At 46.2% G+C, this 19,758-nt stretch overlaps 1 protein-coding gene across 10 annotated transcripts in view; it reads right to left on the bottom strand.

Annotated features, from left to right (window-relative positions):
- Positions 1–19,758, bottom strand: part of GATAD2A (GATA zinc finger domain containing 2A) — a 111,963-nt gene that overhangs the window by 27,011 nt on the left and 65,194 nt on the right. For 9 of the 10 annotated variants that reach the window (XM_036450482.2, XM_036450480.2, XM_036450487.2 and 6 more), the window contains one exon: positions 15,108–15,373. In XM_036450482.2, the coding sequence (XP_036306375.1) occupies positions 15,108–15,367 (260 nt within the window). In that variant the 5' untranslated portion in view covers positions 15,368–15,373. The remainder of the gene's footprint in view (positions 1–15,107; positions 15,374–19,758) is intronic. The other variant, XM_036450485.1, reaches the window with a different exon arrangement.

Raw genomic sequence — 19,758 nt, 5'->3', positions numbered from 1 at the left:
CTGCTCTGAACGCCACCTCCAACTCAACTTCCAATTGAACTGAACCCCAGTTCCGGGCTCATTGGGGGAGAGCCTAGACTGTTTGGTAGCAGGTGAAAATCGAGGGCACCTCACTCTCAGAGGTGCATACAACAGAGTACTGAAGGACCCTGAGGAAAACTGAGACTCAGGAGCCTCGTAGGGCGTGGCTGAGGGAAGCCAAGGCTGTAGGCTCCACCCTGAAACTCCGCCCCATCAGGGAAGCTGCGAAAATGCCGAGACAAGGAAATAGATCACAAACAAAAGAAATGGAGGACAAAAAGCGACTGGATATAGAGTTCAAAACCACACTTATAAGGTTGTTCAAGAATCTCCTAGAAAAGGCTGATAAAATAAACGAGAGCTATGAGGATATGAAAAGGAATCAACTAGAAATAATAAGGGATCAGCAAGAAACAAAGAATACATTGTCTGAAATAAAAAATATTATACAGAGTCCTAAAAACAGAATGGAAGATCGCAAGAATCAAGTTAAAGATTTGGAACATAAAGAGCCAGAAGACATTCCTCCACAGAAGCAAGAAGGCAAGAGAATCCAGAAAGTTGAAGATAATGTAAGAAAACTCTGGGACAACTTCAAGCGAACCAACATCAGAATTATGGGGGTCCCAGAAGATGAGAGAGAACAAGATATTGAAAACATATTGAAAGAAATAGTGACAGAAAACTTCCCCCACCTGGTGAAAGAATTAGACTTACAAGTCCAGGAAGCGCACAGAACTCCAAACAAAAGGAATCCAAAGAAGACCACACCAAGACAAATTATAATTAAAATTCCAAGAGCAAAAGACAAAGAGAGAATATTAAAAGCAGCAAGAGCAAAGAAGGTAGTTATCTATAAAGGAGCACCTATATGATTGTCAGCTGATTTCTCAACAGAAACCATGCAGGCCAGACGGGAATGGCAAGAAATATTCAAGGTGATGAATAGTAAAAACCTACAGCTAAAAATAATCTACCCAGCAAAGCTATCACTCAAAATCGAAGGCCAGATAAAGAGCTTCACCAATAAAAAAAAAGCTAAAGGAGTTCATCACCACCAAACCAGAATTATATGAATTGCTGAAGGGGATTCTTTTGGAAGAGAAAGTAAATAAAGATAAAAACTATGAACAACAAATACGTAACTATCAAACAAGTGAATCTAAAAACCAAAATTTTTTTTAAAAAAATCTGATGAACAATATTAACTGTTGAATATAATAGAATCAGAGGTATGGAAGGGGAGTGAACTGACGATTCTTGGGGAAAAGGGAGATGGGGATGTGGGAAGAGACTGAACATAAACTGTGCACCTATGGACGAGGACAACGATGGGTGGGGAAAGGGTAGAGGGTGGGGTGGGAACCTGGTGGAGGGGAGCAACGGGGGGGGGGGGGACGGGACACATCTGTAATAATATGAACAATAAAGATTAAAAAAAAAAAAAAAAAAAAAAAAAAAAGTCACATTGGCCAAAACCAGTTTGACTCAGTGGATAGAGCGTCAGCCTGCGGACTGAAGGGTCCCGGGTTCGATTCTGGTCAAAGGCATATACCTTGGTTGTGAGGACATCCCCAGTAGGGGGTGTGCAAGAGGCAGGTGATTGATGATTCTCTCTCATCGATGTTTCTAACTCTCTTCCTCTCTGTAAAAAATCAATTAAATATATATATATATTTTTAAAAAGCCACATTGATGGTATGTGCCCCAGACACAATGTACAGAGAATGGTGCCTCACCTCTGTGGTCTTCCTCACCCTCCACATACTCATCACCCTAGTCCAACCAATGGTACTCAAAACTGTCAACGTTATCAAATCAGGAAAGGCTGAGCTCGACTGGTGTCCACTGACCTATGAATCAGGAAGTCACAGTTCGATTTCCAGTCAGGACACATGCCCTGTTTTTGTCTAGATCCCCAGTGGGGGGAGGAGGCATGCAGGAGGTGGGTGATTCTCATCACTGATGTTTCTATCTCCTCTCTGAAATCAATTTTAAAAATATACTTTTTAAAAAGAGGGGTGGGGGGAAGGGGAGGGAAGAGTGTAAGAACTGTCTCAGCCCAGAGGAGCCTAAGAAACTAAATGTAACAAGGATCCTGGGACAGAAAAGGTAAAAAGGAGGAAATCTGAATAGATCATAGACTTTAGTTAACAGCAACAGTTCGGTTCCACAGTAACTTATTAACAATGGGGAGACTTGGACAGGGTGAGCACAATCTTTGCAACCTTTCTGTAATCTAAAACAATCCTAAAATTAAAGATATACTTAAAAAAAAAAAAAGATTATTTTGTTCAAAGTGCAAGAAAGACTGGTGAACTTTAATGTAATCAAGAACAGGAAGTTTGCTAAAAATATTTAAAAATCTATAGTGCAGCTAACTGTTAGGGAGAGGACACTTTGTGTTTTAGTGTTGCATTAAAGGAAGAAATACACAATTATCCAAAAAGACTAATCAAACACACCTCAGTGCCCCAACTGCTTTGTGTGAAGCATAGGCTTTAACACTAACAACATATCACAAGAAATTGGTTGCAGAAGAAATGAAAATCCAGCTGTTTACTCACTAAGCAAAGTAATTAAAACTTGCAGAATAATTATTTCTCATAAAAAATGTTATTTATGCTGCCATGTAATAATGAGTTTATTGTCATCTTTATTAAATGAATTAATATTGTCAACAGGTATTTTCTTTCTTTTTTAAATATATTTTTATTGTTTGCAAAGAGGAAGGGAGAGGGAGAGAGAGATAGAAACATCAGCGATGAAGAGTCACAGATTGGCTGCCTCCTGCACGCCTGCTACTGAGGATTGAGCCCGCAACCCGGGCATGTGTCCTTGACTACAATCAAACCCAGGACTCTTCAGTCCACGCTCTATCCACTAAGCCAAACCAGCTAGGGCATCAACAGATTTCAACACCAATGTTCTTTGGGTACTAGAGATGGTAAAGGGGTTGTGCCAGTGCTTGTGGCAAAGGGTTTCCCACCCCCTGTGGCAGATGCCAGTCTGAGCAAAGGCTTCTGAGTGAGGTCCTCCTGATACATAAAACTTTTTCTTAAAGTTGTATTTTGAAAAGAGAGAGGTACTAAAAATTTAATAGTACTCACCTCACAGATACACTGTAATTTCCCAATAAAATCTATTCAATTATAAGGCAATAAAATTTGGTAACCCTGTTCTTGTGGCCTTTAAAGCAGTGACTGTACAGGCCCCGCAGTTACTCAATGCCTAGATCTTGGCATTTCCCAGGGCAGCTTCGCTCTGACACTGCGCCTGCAAATCGGGAGATCAAGCAAAGGCTGCCCAGTGGCTGGCCCAAGCTCCCAATGCCAGTACACTACCCTGCACCTGATGCCCCACTCTCCACAGACTGCTACTTTCCAGGCAAAGGCATTTTCTCTCTTTCACAACAGGTCCACCTCCATTCTCAAGTCCAGGTGCTCCTCAGCATTACCCAGGCCCAGAACACCAACTCTTCCCCCTCCAGAGGGCACTCCAGGGCCTGACCTTCCAGGCCAGACAGTCACCCTGCTCCCACCACCCTGGGCCTTCTCAGGCCCCAACTCTGACCAAACCCTAAGGCTCCAGGGACCTGAAACCCTACGTACCCCAATTTCTCGTCTGTTAGCTCCCTAATCAGTGCCACCAAGACTGCTCTGTTCCACAATGACCATAGGCATTGCCAAGTGATCCTGAAGGAAGAAAACGAGTTATGGCTGAAATGGTCATTCCCCTCAGAGTACCATTGTGTTGACATTTTTTCTGAGAGCTGTCAAGGCTTTGCCTTGAGGAACACTGCAAGCTATCAGGTCACAGTCCCACCAAGACCTGAAGCTTTGTAATGTGGTTATATCACAACTATTTTTAAGATTAAGATTAAATTCTAAAAATAAGCAGTATTATGGCTTGGGACCTGAGGAAGAGGAAATGCAGCAAGGGCTGGGTTTTTTCCCCCTTGATACATTTTTATTGATTTTAGAGGGAGGAAGGGAGAGGGAGAGACAGAAATATAGATAAGATCAGCTGCCTCCTGCATACCCTTTATTGGGGATTGTGCCCTGACTGCGAATTGAACTGTGATCTCCTGGTTCATAGGTCAACCACTGAGTCACACTTACCGGGCAACAAGGGCTGGTTTATATCTCCCGCCTCTCCACCCCTCACACACTCCTCACCCATCCTGCCCCTTGTGGGCCCCTCCAGGGTGCCAGCATTGAGGCTGCCTTAGCCAAAGGGAACTCAGCAAGTTTAAAGACAGCTGACACCTGGCTGTCCATGTCACCCACCTTACTCCCACAGATACCTGTTGTCATCCACTTATCCTCCTTTCTCTCACTCTTAGACACCCATGAGTCCTATGGCTCCTTCCCGTTAGCACTGTAACAAAACCTTACTGAATGACACTGGGAGCTTCTAAGGCTCAGGAATGACAAACCTTGTCCAACCGGCGTGGCTCAGTGGTTGAGCATCAACCTATGAATCAGGATGCCAGTTAGGGCAAATGCCCAGTGGGGGCAAACAGGTGGCAGCTAATCAATGATTATCTCTTATCATTAATATTTCTGTCTCTGGCCGAAGCCGGTTTGGCTCAGTGGTAGAGCGTCGGTCTGCGGACTGAAGGGTCCCAGGTTTGATTCCGGTCAAGGGCATGTACATTGGTTGCGGGCACATCCCCAGTGGGGTGTGTGCAGGAGGCAGCTGGCAGATGTTTCTCTCTCATCGACGTTTCTAGCTCTCTGTCTCTCTCTCCCTTCCTCTCTGTTAAAAATCAATAAAATATATTTTAAAAAAATATTTCTGTCTCTGTCTCCTTTCTTCTCTGAAATCAATAATAAATAAAAAAATTAAAAAGACCATCCTCGATTCACAGATGGTGGGTTCTGAGGATGGGATAAACTGTCCTTGGCCACATGGGGCTGAGTGGAATCAAGCTAAAAAACACCCTCATTCTCTTTCCACCACCTGCTGGTAACACCCTCAGGTTCACAAATTGTAATTCATGTGTTAATCTTCTCAAGGGAAAAATCTTGGCAATCTCTTGCCAACAGGCCAATACTCCTTTTCTTTCAGGGCACCAAGAAAAGGCTCCTCTCCTAGTGTGTCCCCTGCTTGTCGCACCTGGGGTCACACACACCTTTGGAAGGTCCCAGGAATAACTCCTGTTCCCACCTGCTCTACACATAGTCCTCCCCTTCATTTTGTTCCTTTACCAGATTAGGTGGCTGTGAAGGACCCGGTGGGAACCCTCAGTCCCAGGGCTCTGGCCAGTGCACTTGCCACCCCCGCATCACAGGATGCAAGATAAAAAGCCATGCATGTAAGAGCAGTTTTAGCCAGCCCAGTGGAGGACTGGCTGGTCAGAGACGTTCCCTCACATATCCCTGCAAGTAGAACATTTAAATGACCCAGCTAATACAGCCACAGCATCTATTACAGGGTGAGGAGCCTGTCAACATGTGACAGAACACGAGTAGGAATATCTGCTATGAGGAGGTATCAGAAACTGCACTGCACAACTACACCAAAGAATTTCAAACTAATCTTCTTAATTCACACATGTGTGAAGAGAAGCATTCCTGACTGCTAAAGGATAAGCACTTAAAAGTGCTTACCTTGATGACCATGCACAAGAGCTGCCACACAGGACATCTCCAGATGGCTTACACTGTCCAGTGAGAAACCATCCCCTCTATGGCCAGAGGAGGGTGCCATAAAGGCAACAGAAAAGTGACAACCCATGGTGCTCCTTACCTGTCACCAGGCCGGCTCACACTATGCCCAGAGTGATGCTATATCACTCTGATACCCCAAAATAATCTAATAACTTTTAGAAGTACAGGTGAACCCCTCAATTGTCAATTATTTCAAACCTGTAATAAGGTATGGTCAGAGAGAGAACTGGGATGAGGAGCCTGAAGGGAAGGGGTGAGGCAGATAATGAGAAAGTGGAGAGAGGCCACAAAAGTTTGGAGGTGGCAGTGATGCAGAGAAGAGAGCATGGAATCAGGACCTGATTTCCAAAGAAACATACCTCTCAGTTCCCATGTTCTGAACACACTAAAAAACAAAAACAGGCTAAGATTTCCAGTTGGATCTGATGGAGTAGTTCTCTGAGGCTGCTCGGGCTCTCCTGGAAGCTGCCCAGAAGCAGAGAAAAAATCAGCAGTGAAAGGGAGCAGCCAAACCACAACAGGTGCTGGGGAGGGAGCTGAGCTCCAAAGGGTCTCCCAGAGTGCTGGAGCCCCAACTCAGAGAAGTGATGGTCAGAAGGAAGGAACAGGTTTCTGGATGCAGGACTTCCAAGCTCTCACACAAGAGAGGGAGGTCAAACCCTGTGAGGAAGACTGCAGATGAACCAGGGTGAGGACCAATCCCACCCTGGACTCTTTCCCAAGTTAGCATGCCCACAGCTGTGTCACATTCGCCCAATTCACTCAAGGATACACATTCCAGTAGACAGCTGGCCAGCAGGCCAAGCACAGCTGCAGTGCCACATGGTCCTGAGAACGCAGTGGGTAGGGCTCAGGTTTGTACATGGCCAGTGAGCACTCTACCCATCACCAGACAGGCAGCCACAATCATCCTTCTGTTACCAAGGGCAAAAGACTGATGGTCATACAAGCAGGCCAGGACCTGGACCCATACCTCTCTGGAAACCCATTGGCTAAAATTGTAAAGACTTCTGTGGCCTGTTTTACTCAGTGATTAGAGTGTCAACCCTTGGACTGCCTCAGGTTTGATTTCCGGTCAAGGGCACATACCTCAGTTGCAGATTTGGTTGCATGCTGGAGTCAACCAACTGATGTGTCTCTCTCTCTTTCCCCTTCTCTCCCCTCCCCCACCCCCCAAAAGTCAATTAAAAAATATCCTCGGGTAAGAATTAAAAAAAAAAAAAAAAAAAAAAAGATTGAAGCCACCATCATTCTGTATACCAAAAGATGGCAGGTTCAATTCCTGGTCAGGGTGCATGCGAGAGGCAGCCAATTGACGTTTAAATAAATAAATAAATAAAGTTAATTAAAAAAACACACACAAAAACCAAAGACACCAAGTGAAAATGATGTGACAGTCCCCCACACCTTTCAAAGTAAAATGGCCTTGACATTTTGGGGGAAACGGTAGTTTCTTTAAAACAACACACACCAAGAGAAATGAAGATCAATGTCCATGTGAAGACTTCTCCAGGAATGATTATGGCAACTGTGCTCACCCAGCCCTGGCAGTCTATGGACAGGTGAGTGGATAACTGCACATCTACACAGGAGTCGCTCAGCAAAATGCTGATACACACACACCATGAATGAATCTCAAAGCACAAAGAGAGAAGCCAGATTCCACCAAACACATACTGCATGACTCCATTCGTAGGAAGTCTAAGAAGAGAGGTTATGTCTAGCGTGGGAGAGTACACCCATTCAGGGAGGCCAGGAAATGCATGGAGGGCTTGAGGGAATTTCATAGGGTGAGGACAAAGTTCTGTACCCTGCCAAGGCTGTGGACTACATAGGTGGATGCATATGCAAACGATACCAGGAGAGGCTCACATGGTGTGCAAATGTTACCACCTGCCAGGGCAGGCAGCCCCGGTGTTACCTTATTCTTCTTCCCCTCTCAAGTGGCCACTTATAAAGAATGTCACCCAAACAACAAACACTATCTATGACCCATGATGGAGTCATCTCAGGTGATGAAAACCTTTTCCTTCAGACCCCATTTCTACACAGAACAGGCTATCACACACCCTCACGTTACAGACAAGTGGTACCATGTTGCTTTCAGATTCATTTTTGCGTTGGAAGAAGACCTGGGTATTAACGTGTATGTGGATGATGTGCCTGCTTACATATCACCACTGTGGACCATAAAGCCCTGTCTTAATTCCAAATGAGATTGCTGGGCAAAAATGAGGTGACTGGTCTCTACACAGAGGTGTCACTCCCCACTTCTCCCTTCGGTGAATGCCAAATTCTCAAAAGAAAGATGAGACAGTGTTCTGTTATCAAGGATACCAGCTTCAAAAGTGCCTTGCTTGCAGGCCCAGAAAATAGACAGTACTTTTGTACATGCTACAGTCTATTGTAATTTCTGACCAGGGAGGTAGAAAGCCAGAAAAACTAAAAGGCAGTAACATCTCTAAGGGCTCTGGATTCTACTGCCATCTCCCAGTAGGTTCTTGGTGAGTATAATAGCCCCTCCTACTACATAAGGAGCAAGCCCTTGGTCCAAGTGAAGTCCCATCCCTGGGCTAGAGATTCAGTGGGGGAAGGGGAGAGAAGAGGGAGATGCAAGGCTGCCTTAAGGCCACACACCCCAACAGAAGCCAGTATAGGCAGTCACCAGGACACCTATGACACATCTGAGGTCCATGTAACAGGCTACTGAGAAGAAACGGGATTCTTGGTCTGCCCCTGTCCTGTCTGTGTTTCCTTCCAGGTAAAATGAGGGAAGTAGAGGTGGTCTGCTAGGCATCCAGAGACTTTGATCCCCCCCCCCTCCCCAATGAGCCACACCCTCAAACAGTCCATAAGACCTCTTCATGTTTTCATAATATGGTACCCCAGAAAGTAGCATAATGAGATCATTTCTGTCCCCAGGACAAGGCCGTCACAGAGTTGGTGCCTCAGAAAAAGGCACACATACCCTGGCTGGTTTGGCTCAGTGGATAGAGCATCTGCCTGTGGACTAATGGGTCCAGGGTTCGATCCCAAGTAGGGGGCATGCAGCAAAAACCTGATTAATGATTTTCTCTCATCATTGATCTCTCTCTCTCTCGGAAATCAGTAAAACATACATACATATATATCTATATATATAAAAGGCTAAGCAACCATCTGACTGGCTGGTAGGTATGATGTGCACAGGGGCAGATGCAGCAACTTTGCAGAATGCCTTCTTGCACTTCAGGACCCCTTGGGGGATGTCAGAGAGCCAGTTTCAGCCCAATCCTCGCAGGCTAAGCCGAGGGACCCCACCTGCTGGAGGGACCCCTGGTCCCTTTGCAGATACCCTTTGAGCCGTGGCACCACACCAGATGAGGCCAGCCGGAGAGGAACTGTGGGAGGTTGGTTCCAGGGCATGTCTGGCCCCTCTGGCCCAGTCACACCACACTGACAACCTTCTAATAAATTTCCTTTCAATGTGCATGAATCCATGCACCAGTTCACTAGTATATATATATAAAGAAAAGAAAAAGGCTCACACAGAAATATATTTTCAGTGAAATGTGGAGGTGATTGTTTCAAGGAACCCCAACCCCACATAGGCTCAGGTCACGTTTCAAGTACAGAATATCTAAAGGAGAGGTTTATGTTTTTTGTTTTTGTAGTTATTGTTGTTTTTAATACATTTTTATTGATTTCAGAAAGGAAGGGGGGGGAGAGAGAGAGAGAGAGAGAGAGAGAGAGAGAGAGAGAGAGAGAGAGAGAAAGAAACTGATGTTTGAATGCTCCTTGACCCAAGGGAAAGGGGAGGTGACGGAGTTATTCTCACTTATCTGTACCCCAGATTATTTCTAAAGATCAACAATTTGTGACAGATAGATTCTCCTCTATAAGGAATAGACTCTACTTATCACAAAAACAAAACAAAGAACCCAATGCAGCTTTCACTGCCTATCCCAGCTTCAGCCTTATCTAACAGTCCTGACTCAAGGGGGAGGAGGGCAGTCTATGCTCAACCTTTGGGTTGGTCTCACAAGACCAACAGATTCACAACTTCCACCTTTGTGATTTTTGTTTTTCTGAGAGCACACTTATGGATGCCAGAATAAACAACAAACTAATTTTAACCTCATTTATATATTTTTAAAACATCCATATTAAGGTATAATTTATGAACCACAAAAGTCATCTATTGTAAGAGTACAATATAATTATTTATAATAAATTTAGAGTTGTGCAACCATCACCACAACCCAATTTTTGAACACTTCCATCACCCCAAAAAGTTCCCTTGTGACCATGAGCTGTTAATCATTGCTACCACCCACCTGTGCCATACCCCATGGAGCCACTAATTTCTCTCCTCTCTACACTGTTTGCTTTTTTTTGGACACTCCCGTAGATTCAATTCTACGATATGTAGAGAGCCTAGGTCGGGAGTCTCCCCTTGGCATGACAAGTCTGACATTCATCCATGTTGTAACATGTATTAAAAATTTGAGCTTTTCATTTCTGAATACTCATCTACTACGCAAATTTAGCAGATCTTGTTCACCCAAGTATATGTGGACGTTAACATGTTTTAGATATTACAAATCATGCTGCTTTGGACATTCAAATACCTGCTTTTGTGTGGACATATGTTTTCATTTCTCCTGGGTATAGTCCTTGTGCAGATTGCTGAATCATGTGTTAAGTTCATGTCTAATTTTGTAAGGAATTATCAAATTATTTATGCCATTTTACATTCCCACCATATTTCAGGGTTTTTTACTCTACATCCTCACCAACATTTGCTATTATCTATCCTTTGTGTGTGTGTGTGTGGGGGGGGGGGTAATCAATCTGTTGCCTCCCATATGTGCCCCAATGGGAATAGATCCTGCATCCCAGATATGTGCCCTAAGAATAGAACCCACAACTTTCTGGTGTATGGGACGATACTCCAACCAAATGAGCCACCCAGTTAGGGCTTATCTGTCTTTTTTTTTTTTATTATAGCCATCCTTGAGACTTATTTTATGGTCTAGCACAGGTGTCGGCAACCTACGGCTCCAGAGCCGCATGCGGCTCTCTTGAAGCTTTACCGCGGCTCAGACAACTTGCAAGCCTGTGTGAAAATGAAGGTAACGTCTTACAGCCCTGATGTGCTGACACTGTGCACTGAGGTTCAGGAGCAAAAATCCCATTAACCAGGTAAATTAAATATTTTAATTAGCTATTAATTTGTAAAAATATATTTTACATTGTTAGGTGAAAAAGTCCTTTTTTTTCTTCAGATTGACAGCTAACTGCATTATCCGGTATATAGCATTAAGGTAAGAAACAATATATGCAGGGTTATATTTGTTTTAAATGTCGCAATGGTTTTGCGGCTCCCAGGTTTTTTTTCCCTTTGGAAACGGGTCCAAGTGGCTCTTTATGTCTTAAAGGTTGCAGACCCCTGGTCTAGCACATGGTTTACCCTGGAGAATGTTCCATGTGCTTGTGAGAAGAGGTATTCTCCAGTCACTAAATGGAGTGTTCTATAGATGCCCTTTAGCCAAATGGGCCAACAGTGCTCAAGTCTTTTAGAGCATGCTGATTTTGTTTAGTTATTCTACCAATTGAGAGTGGAGTATTGAAATCTTTATAATTGATTAACTGTCTATTTTTTACTAACAATACTACCAACTTATGCCTCAGGTATTTTGGGGGTTCTGTTGTTATGTGCATATACATTTATGACTATTACTACAGGCCTAGTCAGTGCATGAAATTTGTGCAGGGGTGTGTGTGTGGTGTCCCTCAGTCCAGCCTGCACCCTCTCCAATCTGGGACCCCTCGAAGGATGTCCTATTGCTGGTTTACAGGGATCGGGCCTAAACCAGCAGTCGGACATCCCTCTAGCAATCCGGGACTACTGGCTCCTAACTGCTCACCTGCCTGCCTGACTGATTGCCCTAACCACTCTACCTACTGGCCTACTCGCCCCCAATTTCCCTCCACTGCCAACTGCTCGGCCCCAAATGCCCTCCCCCCACCAGCCTGACCACCCCCAAATGCCCCCATGCCAGTGTGCTCACCCGCAATTGCCTTCCCTACCGGCTTGCTCACCTCGAACTGTCCCTCGTGGGACTGAGGACTGTTTTCAGGCTGGCCAAACCCCCTTTAGGGTGGGGGGCCCCCACTGGGATGCCTGGCCAGTCTGGATGAGGGGCTGCTGGCTGTTTGCAGGCTGACCAAGCCCCCCAACGAGGACCCTCACCCCATGGGAGTGTGGCCAGCCTGGGTGAGGAGCTGAGAGCTATTTTCAGGCTGGTCATGCCGCACACACCACCCCCCTCACCCCGACAATCCAGGCTCTCAGCCCCTTTGTTTTTTCTTTTCAGTGCCTCCTTGAGTTGAGGCCAGGGCCAGCTTGAAGCAGGTATCTGGGATTTATTTATCTTCTATAATTGAAACTTTGTAGCCTTGAGCGAAAGCCAGGGCTGGCTGGAAGCTTGTCTTCCTCCATTGCTGGGGGCAACCCAAGCCTCCTTCTGGCTCCAGCTCCATGGCCACCACCATCTTGGTTGGACTTATTTGCATACTCGCTCCTGATTGGCTGATGGGCATGGTTGGTGGATGTCACTACATGGTCATTTTGCATGTTTCTCTTTTATTAGTGTAAATTATATCTTCCAGGTGTATTGTTATAAAATGTCCCTCTTGTCTTAAAGTCTATTTATCTAATAAAATATGGTCACTCTAGCTTTCTTATGTTTACTAATGGTATATATTTCCCCATCTTTTATCTAAGGATCTAAGTGTTTCTTATAGACAACATATAATTAAGCTTTTTGTTCTACTTTGACAATTTGTGCCTTTTGATTCAGGTATTTAGACCATTCTCACTTAATGCAATTATTAATTGGATTTACATTTGTTAGTTTGCACTTCCTCGGATTCTGGATCCTAGAACCAATACCCACTGGATACCAAGAAGGGACAACTAAGTGTTGAGGGAGTCAAAAGTTATACATGAATTTTTGGGTTGCACAAGGGACTGATGTCCCTAGCCCCCCCACTGTTTAGGGGTCAAGTGTGTGTGGGTGTATGTGCGTATGTTCCCAAGGGGATGTCCAAAGCCAGGTACCCTCAACCTCAACGAGGATCCAAAGACTGCCTGCATCCAACACAAAAACTGTGGCCACTCACTCCAGAATGAATTAGTTTTACAATGGCTCTGGGCTGAACTTGATCTTATGATTCTGTCAAAACCCCCAACTGTATTCCTCTAAGAATTAGATAAAACATTCTGTGTGGGAACTCAGGGAGATACTGCTCCACATGTGACGTCTTGTTTTCAGTGAAGCTTAAGACTGAGGGCAGTTGTTGCTCACACTTTTTCCCTTACCACATGCCATATACCAGGGCTGATTCTGGGTACATATTTGTCACCCATTAACCTGCAAGGCAGAGATTATTGACCATTTTACAAATAAAGAAGCACAGGGGAAGATTACCTCTCAAGATCAGTCAGGGAGTGTGATTTGACCCTCACTCTTCCTGCTGGCCTCCAAAGCCAGGCTCTTTCCCCACTCACACAGGTTCACCATGCCCTGGGGCGTCTCTAGTCCTGAAGAACCCTGCCCTGTGTGCCTGCGTTAACCTCTGTGCCCTACTCCTTTGCATCCTTGGTGTGTTATGAAGACACCATACCCATCAACTTCAGAAAATATCATTCCCTCTAAGTTCCCTTGGGTTCAAAGCCAATGGGCAGTGGGAAAAATCTGGGACCAAGAGGCCCAAAGACTAACTGCAGCCCAGGCTTTGGAACAGAAAGACCTGAGTTTGAGTTCCAGTTCATTCAAACTTAACCTCTCCCTCACAATTCACAGGCCTGCCCTGTAGGGGAGCATAGTGATTACAGGAAAAAATGTACACCAGGCACTCAGAAATGCAAGGGACCCAACAGATCTCCACAAACAACAAGCTCCTCCTTATCCGCACAATCTGAGACATTGCTGAGAACCAAGTCAGAGACAGGAAAAGGAATTACAATTTTATTTCTGGAACTTTAAGAGAGGCACCGGCTTTAGAATAGAAGCTGCAGAAAGCAGAACCAGATAGAAAAGGCCTTTTTGGGTAGCAAAAACACAAAGCACACACTATCCCTCCAGCTTATGATACTTCCCCAATAGGAGGATATTGGATTTTCCCACTTATCTATCTCAAGGAGATAAGAATTTTCAATGAGAAGTGCCAGGCCAGATGATCTCCTTAGGATGCCAATAGTCTGGGTTCCAAAATGGATTTTTAAAATTTATTTTTTTAAATATATTTTATTGATTATTTACTGAGAAGAAGGGAGAGGGATTGAGAGTTAGAAACATTGATGAGACAGAAACATCAACCAGCTGCCTCTTGCCCTTGACCAGAATCGAATTTGGGACCGGATCCTTCAGTCTGCAGGCTGACCCTCTATCCACTGAGCCAAACTGATTAGGGCCCAAAATGGATTTAACACCAAGACCATAGGCTGAGGCCCCTCTGGAGGATAAGTTGACAATCACTAGAAGGCAAAGAGCCCCAAGCTTCCCCAGCTCCCTACTTCCCTACCCTCCACTGCTACTTGAGCAGAGATGTGAAGGGAAATTTTCAAGGGAAGTAGCGAGGGAGACAAGGGATAGACAACAGAGGGACTGCAGGGCTGGCTGGGACGCCATGGCCACATCCACATGTCCAAGGTGAAACATCATGAGACATCTGGGTGTGAACATTCTGGAGAGAACTACTCTCATTAGAGCTCTCTGGGGAGGGGGTGACAGCAGGAGCAGAGCTAGGCCTCAATTTCTCTTTACAGGAAGAAAAGGTTTCTGAGGGGAAGTAGGGTGGTACATTGAGTCGTATTTCTTCAAAGCTTTTTCCTTAAGAGCCTTACAAAAGTGGAAGATCAGGTAAGTTACTCTTAAAATAATCAATATTGACTAAGGAGAAACCAAGAGAGCACACCCCAGAAGACCTCTCCTCGGAGTGGTTCCTCCTCCAAGAGAAGCACTGGCATGTACGAGAGGTACCCTGGGCTGGGCTCCTGATTCTGCCAGCAACCAAATGATCTAGGCTGAGCAAAGCATCCCCGGCTTCCTAAGCCTCAGATCTGAAAAGCAGGAAGGCATGACCAAATGAAAAACTTAAGATTTCCAACAAACCAAAGGTACCAAGTTAAACAAATAGCAGGAGAACAGACAGGGGATACTCCTCCTCCTCCTCCTCCTATGAGACCTGATGTCCAGGTCTCTCCATCTGAAGGCACATCGACGCCAGGGCTGGGTTCCACGGCCATCTACATGATAACCCACCAAAACCTGCTTTCTGCAGGCTGAGGGACTGGTAGAGTCTTGAGCCCACATTCTAACATCTGGGCCTGATCTGATTCCCATCCCCTCCCCTCCTACTCACCTCTGCGAGGTACGCATGTCCACAGGCCCATCACCTGTCTGCTCTTCGCCTCTGCCCATGGCTGTCGACTCAGCCCCGCTCAGCAATCCTGGGGCTGGGCCTCCTGGCTCGGGTGTCACCCTCATGTCTCCATCAGTGTTTAAATCTGAAGCCAACAATCCTCTCTCCATTTTTATTTTCTTGTTCTCCACATCCTCCTCCGCTGGATCCTGTTCAAGCGCTCGTTTCTGACTCCGTGTCCGGCATGCTTCTTCGGTCATTCTGAACTTTGGGGAAGGAGAAAATGAGACATTTAAACTTGGCACAATGAAGTTGCTACCTTCTTGGTAACTTTTCAGTGACAGCTTGTAATATTTTTCTGGCCATGTGACAGTGACAGAAGTAGGTACACAAACGCAGGGCCCACAAAGTGGTCCCGGGACATTTCTCCACTGCCCTGGGGAAGGCTGGGACAGGAGTGGTGGGGCATCTAGGGAGCTGCGACCTCAGGGACCTAGACAGAAACAATAGGAGGAGGCTGTTTATCATAAAGAAGGAGAATTTTTGGTGCTTCAGACTCAAAGCAAATAGAAGAAAACTGAACTTCCTAGGTGTCTGGATTCCTGGAAAGGAACTATGCTGTGCTAAGAGCAAGGTATTACCAGGTCCAGGCCTGAAATTCAAAAAATCAGGCTGACCCTTGACACTTCTCTCCTTCAGTGAGAGTGGCCCTTACCTCAGGGGGATAAAGAATGGGGATAACTTTTAATCCTATGTCTGCTGATGAAGTAAACTTTAGAGTGAATTCTGGCCCGTCACCATGCCAGCGCTCTGTACCTGAAACACACACATATCTTCATATAAAGACTAAAACAGCTGAGTCAGTTTCTGATCCCATGACATCACTGGGCTCCACATGACCCTTCCCAGGATTCAGTCTGAGAGACAAAGCACTTTCTAGAAAACTAGTCTGAACCGGTTCCAGACAACAAGCTGAAGTGCTGTTAACCCTCACATAGACAGAAGGGAGGACAAGCAGGGATGTCTGCAGGGAGGCTGCAGGCATTCCATAGCTAAGACCAGGACACCCGCTATTAAAGGGGCCACTCTGAGCCCAATTTCGATGTTCCAAACAGGGAAGGACATTAGAAACAAGTCAGTGAAAGTTCACCAGGGACCAGAAAGGAATTGAGCTGCTAGGATAAAGCAGAATCCCAAAGTGCCTGTTCTCTTCAGTACAGTCAGGAGCCATGTCCACCAATACCTGGCCAGGAGGAGGAGTACACCTGTGAACCCCTCAGAGCCCCAATTCACATCTGTGGTATGCCTACATGCAAGACCTCCCAGCACCTCAGTTTCCTCATCAGGAGGCCTGTTCTGGACAGGGCTGGGTAGACCCAGTCCCGAAACCACCTTCTGGGAGACTGGGGACAGCACAAAGCAATAAAAGGGCCAAATCATTATATATGGGACACCTTCCAGAGCTGACTCAGTTACAGCATCCTTAAAGGAGGCCTGCCCCAATGGGTTCTACTGTGGACTTAGACTGAAAGGAAGGAAAGGACAGCTGCTTCTTGCTCCTCCCTCTGCATATGTATTAGACCACCATGGCACTGCATCTGCTTTTACAGTCAGTCCAAAGGGTTGAACAGAGCAGGTCTCCCCATGGTCATGTCACCCCCAGGGTGCTCCCCACTCCATCTATAATAGATGAAGGGCTACTGGTTATGGCTCGGCCTCCATCTGCCCCCAACCCCTCCTTGTCACCCGAGCCGGCTCCTTCAGTCAATCCTGTAGCAACTGCTCAGCTTCAGCCACCCCTATACAACCCCCATCCCTCTGCTCTTGCACAGATCTCTCCATTCCCTCATCCACCTCCCTGTAATCTCTTCACTATTCCACAGGGAAGTGAGGAATGTTCCCATTTGCCTCTTAAAGTGCTAGGTTTCTTTTTCCAACACGCCCTGACCACAAACCTCATCAGCCTGCTCACAGTCTGTCCATCCTGTCTCTCCAAAAGTCACTGTCCTGAGTATCTGTCAGTGTGGGAAGAAGGGTGAATCATTTTTCCTTTGGGCACAACCTGAAACAGAAGTTCCTCAAGCATCTGAAAATTGGAACAAGAGGAACAATTCTGAGGCCACCTTGGCTGGCAGGTATGTGTGCCTCCAGGACTGGGGAGAAGCCTGTCTGGATAGAAGATGAGGGGATACCAGGATTTTAGGCAAGGAGGGACCTCACTGGAGTCCAAGGAAATTCTGCCCGTGAGGGAGAAGTTCCCATTATGGCCTGGTACCTACTGGGATGAGGGGTATCCCAGGTAAATAAGGAGAACATATTCCTACTGAATAACGCTGTGTCCCCTAATCCTGCACTCAGAGCACCCGTGCTTCCCCATTCCACCTCTGCTCCAGCCCAGAGGGGCTCCCCACAGCATAAGTCCTGAGATCTTATCTATGAAGCTCATAGGAAGCCCTAAACCTGTGTGAAATTGTTCCTCCAATCTGCCCACAGATAAGGGGACGGGCAATAAGATTGCTGTGTGCCAGGTGACCAGACTGGTGTGGTGGTGCCAAGTGGCCTCACTTCATCATCACTGGGATAAAACAAATAGATCATGAGGTGCCAGAGCACAGCCTCACACCCACAGGGCCACTCCCTGGAGCCCCGGTAGGGCCCAGGAATCCATACGCTTATGCTGAATCAGGGCAACTCATTCTGCAGTCCAGGGGCTGAAATGCTGCCAGCCCAGGCCCAGAATCAAGGGCCTGGACTGTGCCTCTGACACAGTCTGCAGGGACGTGCTGAAACCCTCCCCCACCACAGGAAGGACAACCACAGCTGGAGGGAGCAGGGACTGCAAGTGGGGGATGATGACTCCTACACAGCCAGGAAGTTGCCGTAGGGCCGATGGGGAATGCTATGGCCAATTCCTGGCCCCTGGCCACACTCCTGGGCAGGGCAGGGAAGGTGCTGGTAAGTAGCTGATGCTCCTCTCAAGGGGAAAGAACAGTACCCCAGCATGTCAGGGCTGGCAGGCACAGCCCTGCAGGCACAGACCCAGGGATGGTGACAAAGTTTCAGGAAGAAACCCTCCTGTGGAATGAAGCATGACTGCAGATTTCTGCAGAAAAGCAGCGAGGAGGTACTTTCTAAAGAGGAGGTGAAGAGGCTGGATTGTCCCAGCTGGCAAATTCTAATCAGCTTTAGAATTCCTGGAGAGCGAGGACAGGAAAATAAAGGGGCAGCAAGGGCCACAGAAGTTTCACCACAGGCCCATTCATTCAGGAAATGCGGGGTCCACAAAGAACACCCCCTCTTGGTGGGATTCTGTGCTGGCTGCTGCCTGAAGCATAGGCTGCTTGCTAAATACATAGGGAAGAGCTAGAAGCTAGGTGGCCTCAACCTCTTCTCCTCACACTCCAGACACAACCTTACGCTGGTGAGTCCGGCCCTAGGCCAGCAGTTTTTCCTGGGCAGATCTCAGCCACACTAGAGGCTACAAAGGCACAGCACAGACTGAACCCAGGATGATGGGGCCACTAAGTACAGGGCAGAATGCTGACATAGGGATTTGGGTCAGATGCAAATTTCAACTGCCTCTACCAAAAGCTTCTTTATTTTAGTAAAATCCCACCATCCAATTGGTCTGAGAACCTCAGGAGGAAAACCTGTTTTAAAACAACTCCAAAGGGTGAATTATGGTGTGGCAGAAACCAGAATTTTAAAACAGGACTAACGGGAGACCAACAGAAAGTAAGTGGCATAGGTCGAGTACACAGGCCAGTTAAAAAAAAAAAAAAAAAAAAAAGGAAACAGACATTAAGCCATAGAGCCATAACTCTGAGGCATTATCATTAATACTATCTGGACTATTTCTACTACTCTGTTACTAACATACCAGCAAGATTACTAGAGTAATACTCCTGTTTCACACACCAGGAAAGCAAAGCTTAATATGTGCTTGGGAGATGTGACAGAGCTAATGAGCTAAAAAGCAGACTTGGGGTGTTTTTCCAGAGCCCAGAGAAGGAAGTTTGCATCAGAAGCTGGGGGAAAGAGGGTGCTGAGTGTGGACCGATCTCAGGGGAAGCACAGGGAGATATAATTTGTTCTAAAGGATCATCTGGCTGATTTGGGGATAGACTGGGGGCTTCTGTATCTTGTGGCCCAGGACAGGAAGGGGACAGAGTGGTAGGGAGATGATCAAATGCTGGACTGTACTTTAGAGCAGTGGTTGCCAATTAGTGGCCCATGAGGTTCACAAGTTTGGCAACAGCTGCTTTAGAGGATAAGAACATCACAACATGCCAATAGCTGCCCAGGAGGCAAGAGAAGGTTGCTCTGTTTTGTTGTTTTTTTCCTGAGAAACTGGACAGAAGAAATTGGTTTTCTGAGATAAGGAAGGAGCCGTTCTGGGAAAAGGAGGTTAGAAGTGGAGGTACTTTGGACATGCTGAGCATGAGCTGTCTACCAGACCCACACAAGCTGAGGAGCATCTGCTGACAGGTGAAGGCCTGCACACGGGGCAGCTACTGTCCTCAGGGTAGTGCAGGGCACCCTTCTTGTCAGGAAGGGCCTGTGAAACAATGGACACTAGGATGGAACGATGGGATCCAGATGCTAACTTTATCAGCCACTGGCCAAACTCTATTCTCAACAACACAGCACA

Source organism: Pipistrellus kuhlii, unplaced genomic scaffold, assembly GCF_014108245.1.
Source record: "Pipistrellus kuhlii isolate mPipKuh1 unplaced genomic scaffold, mPipKuh1.p scaffold_m20_p_21, whole genome shotgun sequence".
NCBI classification, from domain to species: Eukaryota; Metazoa; Chordata; class Mammalia; order Chiroptera; family Vespertilionidae; genus Pipistrellus; species Pipistrellus kuhlii.
This window is presented reverse-complemented; position numbering and strand designations above follow the sequence as displayed.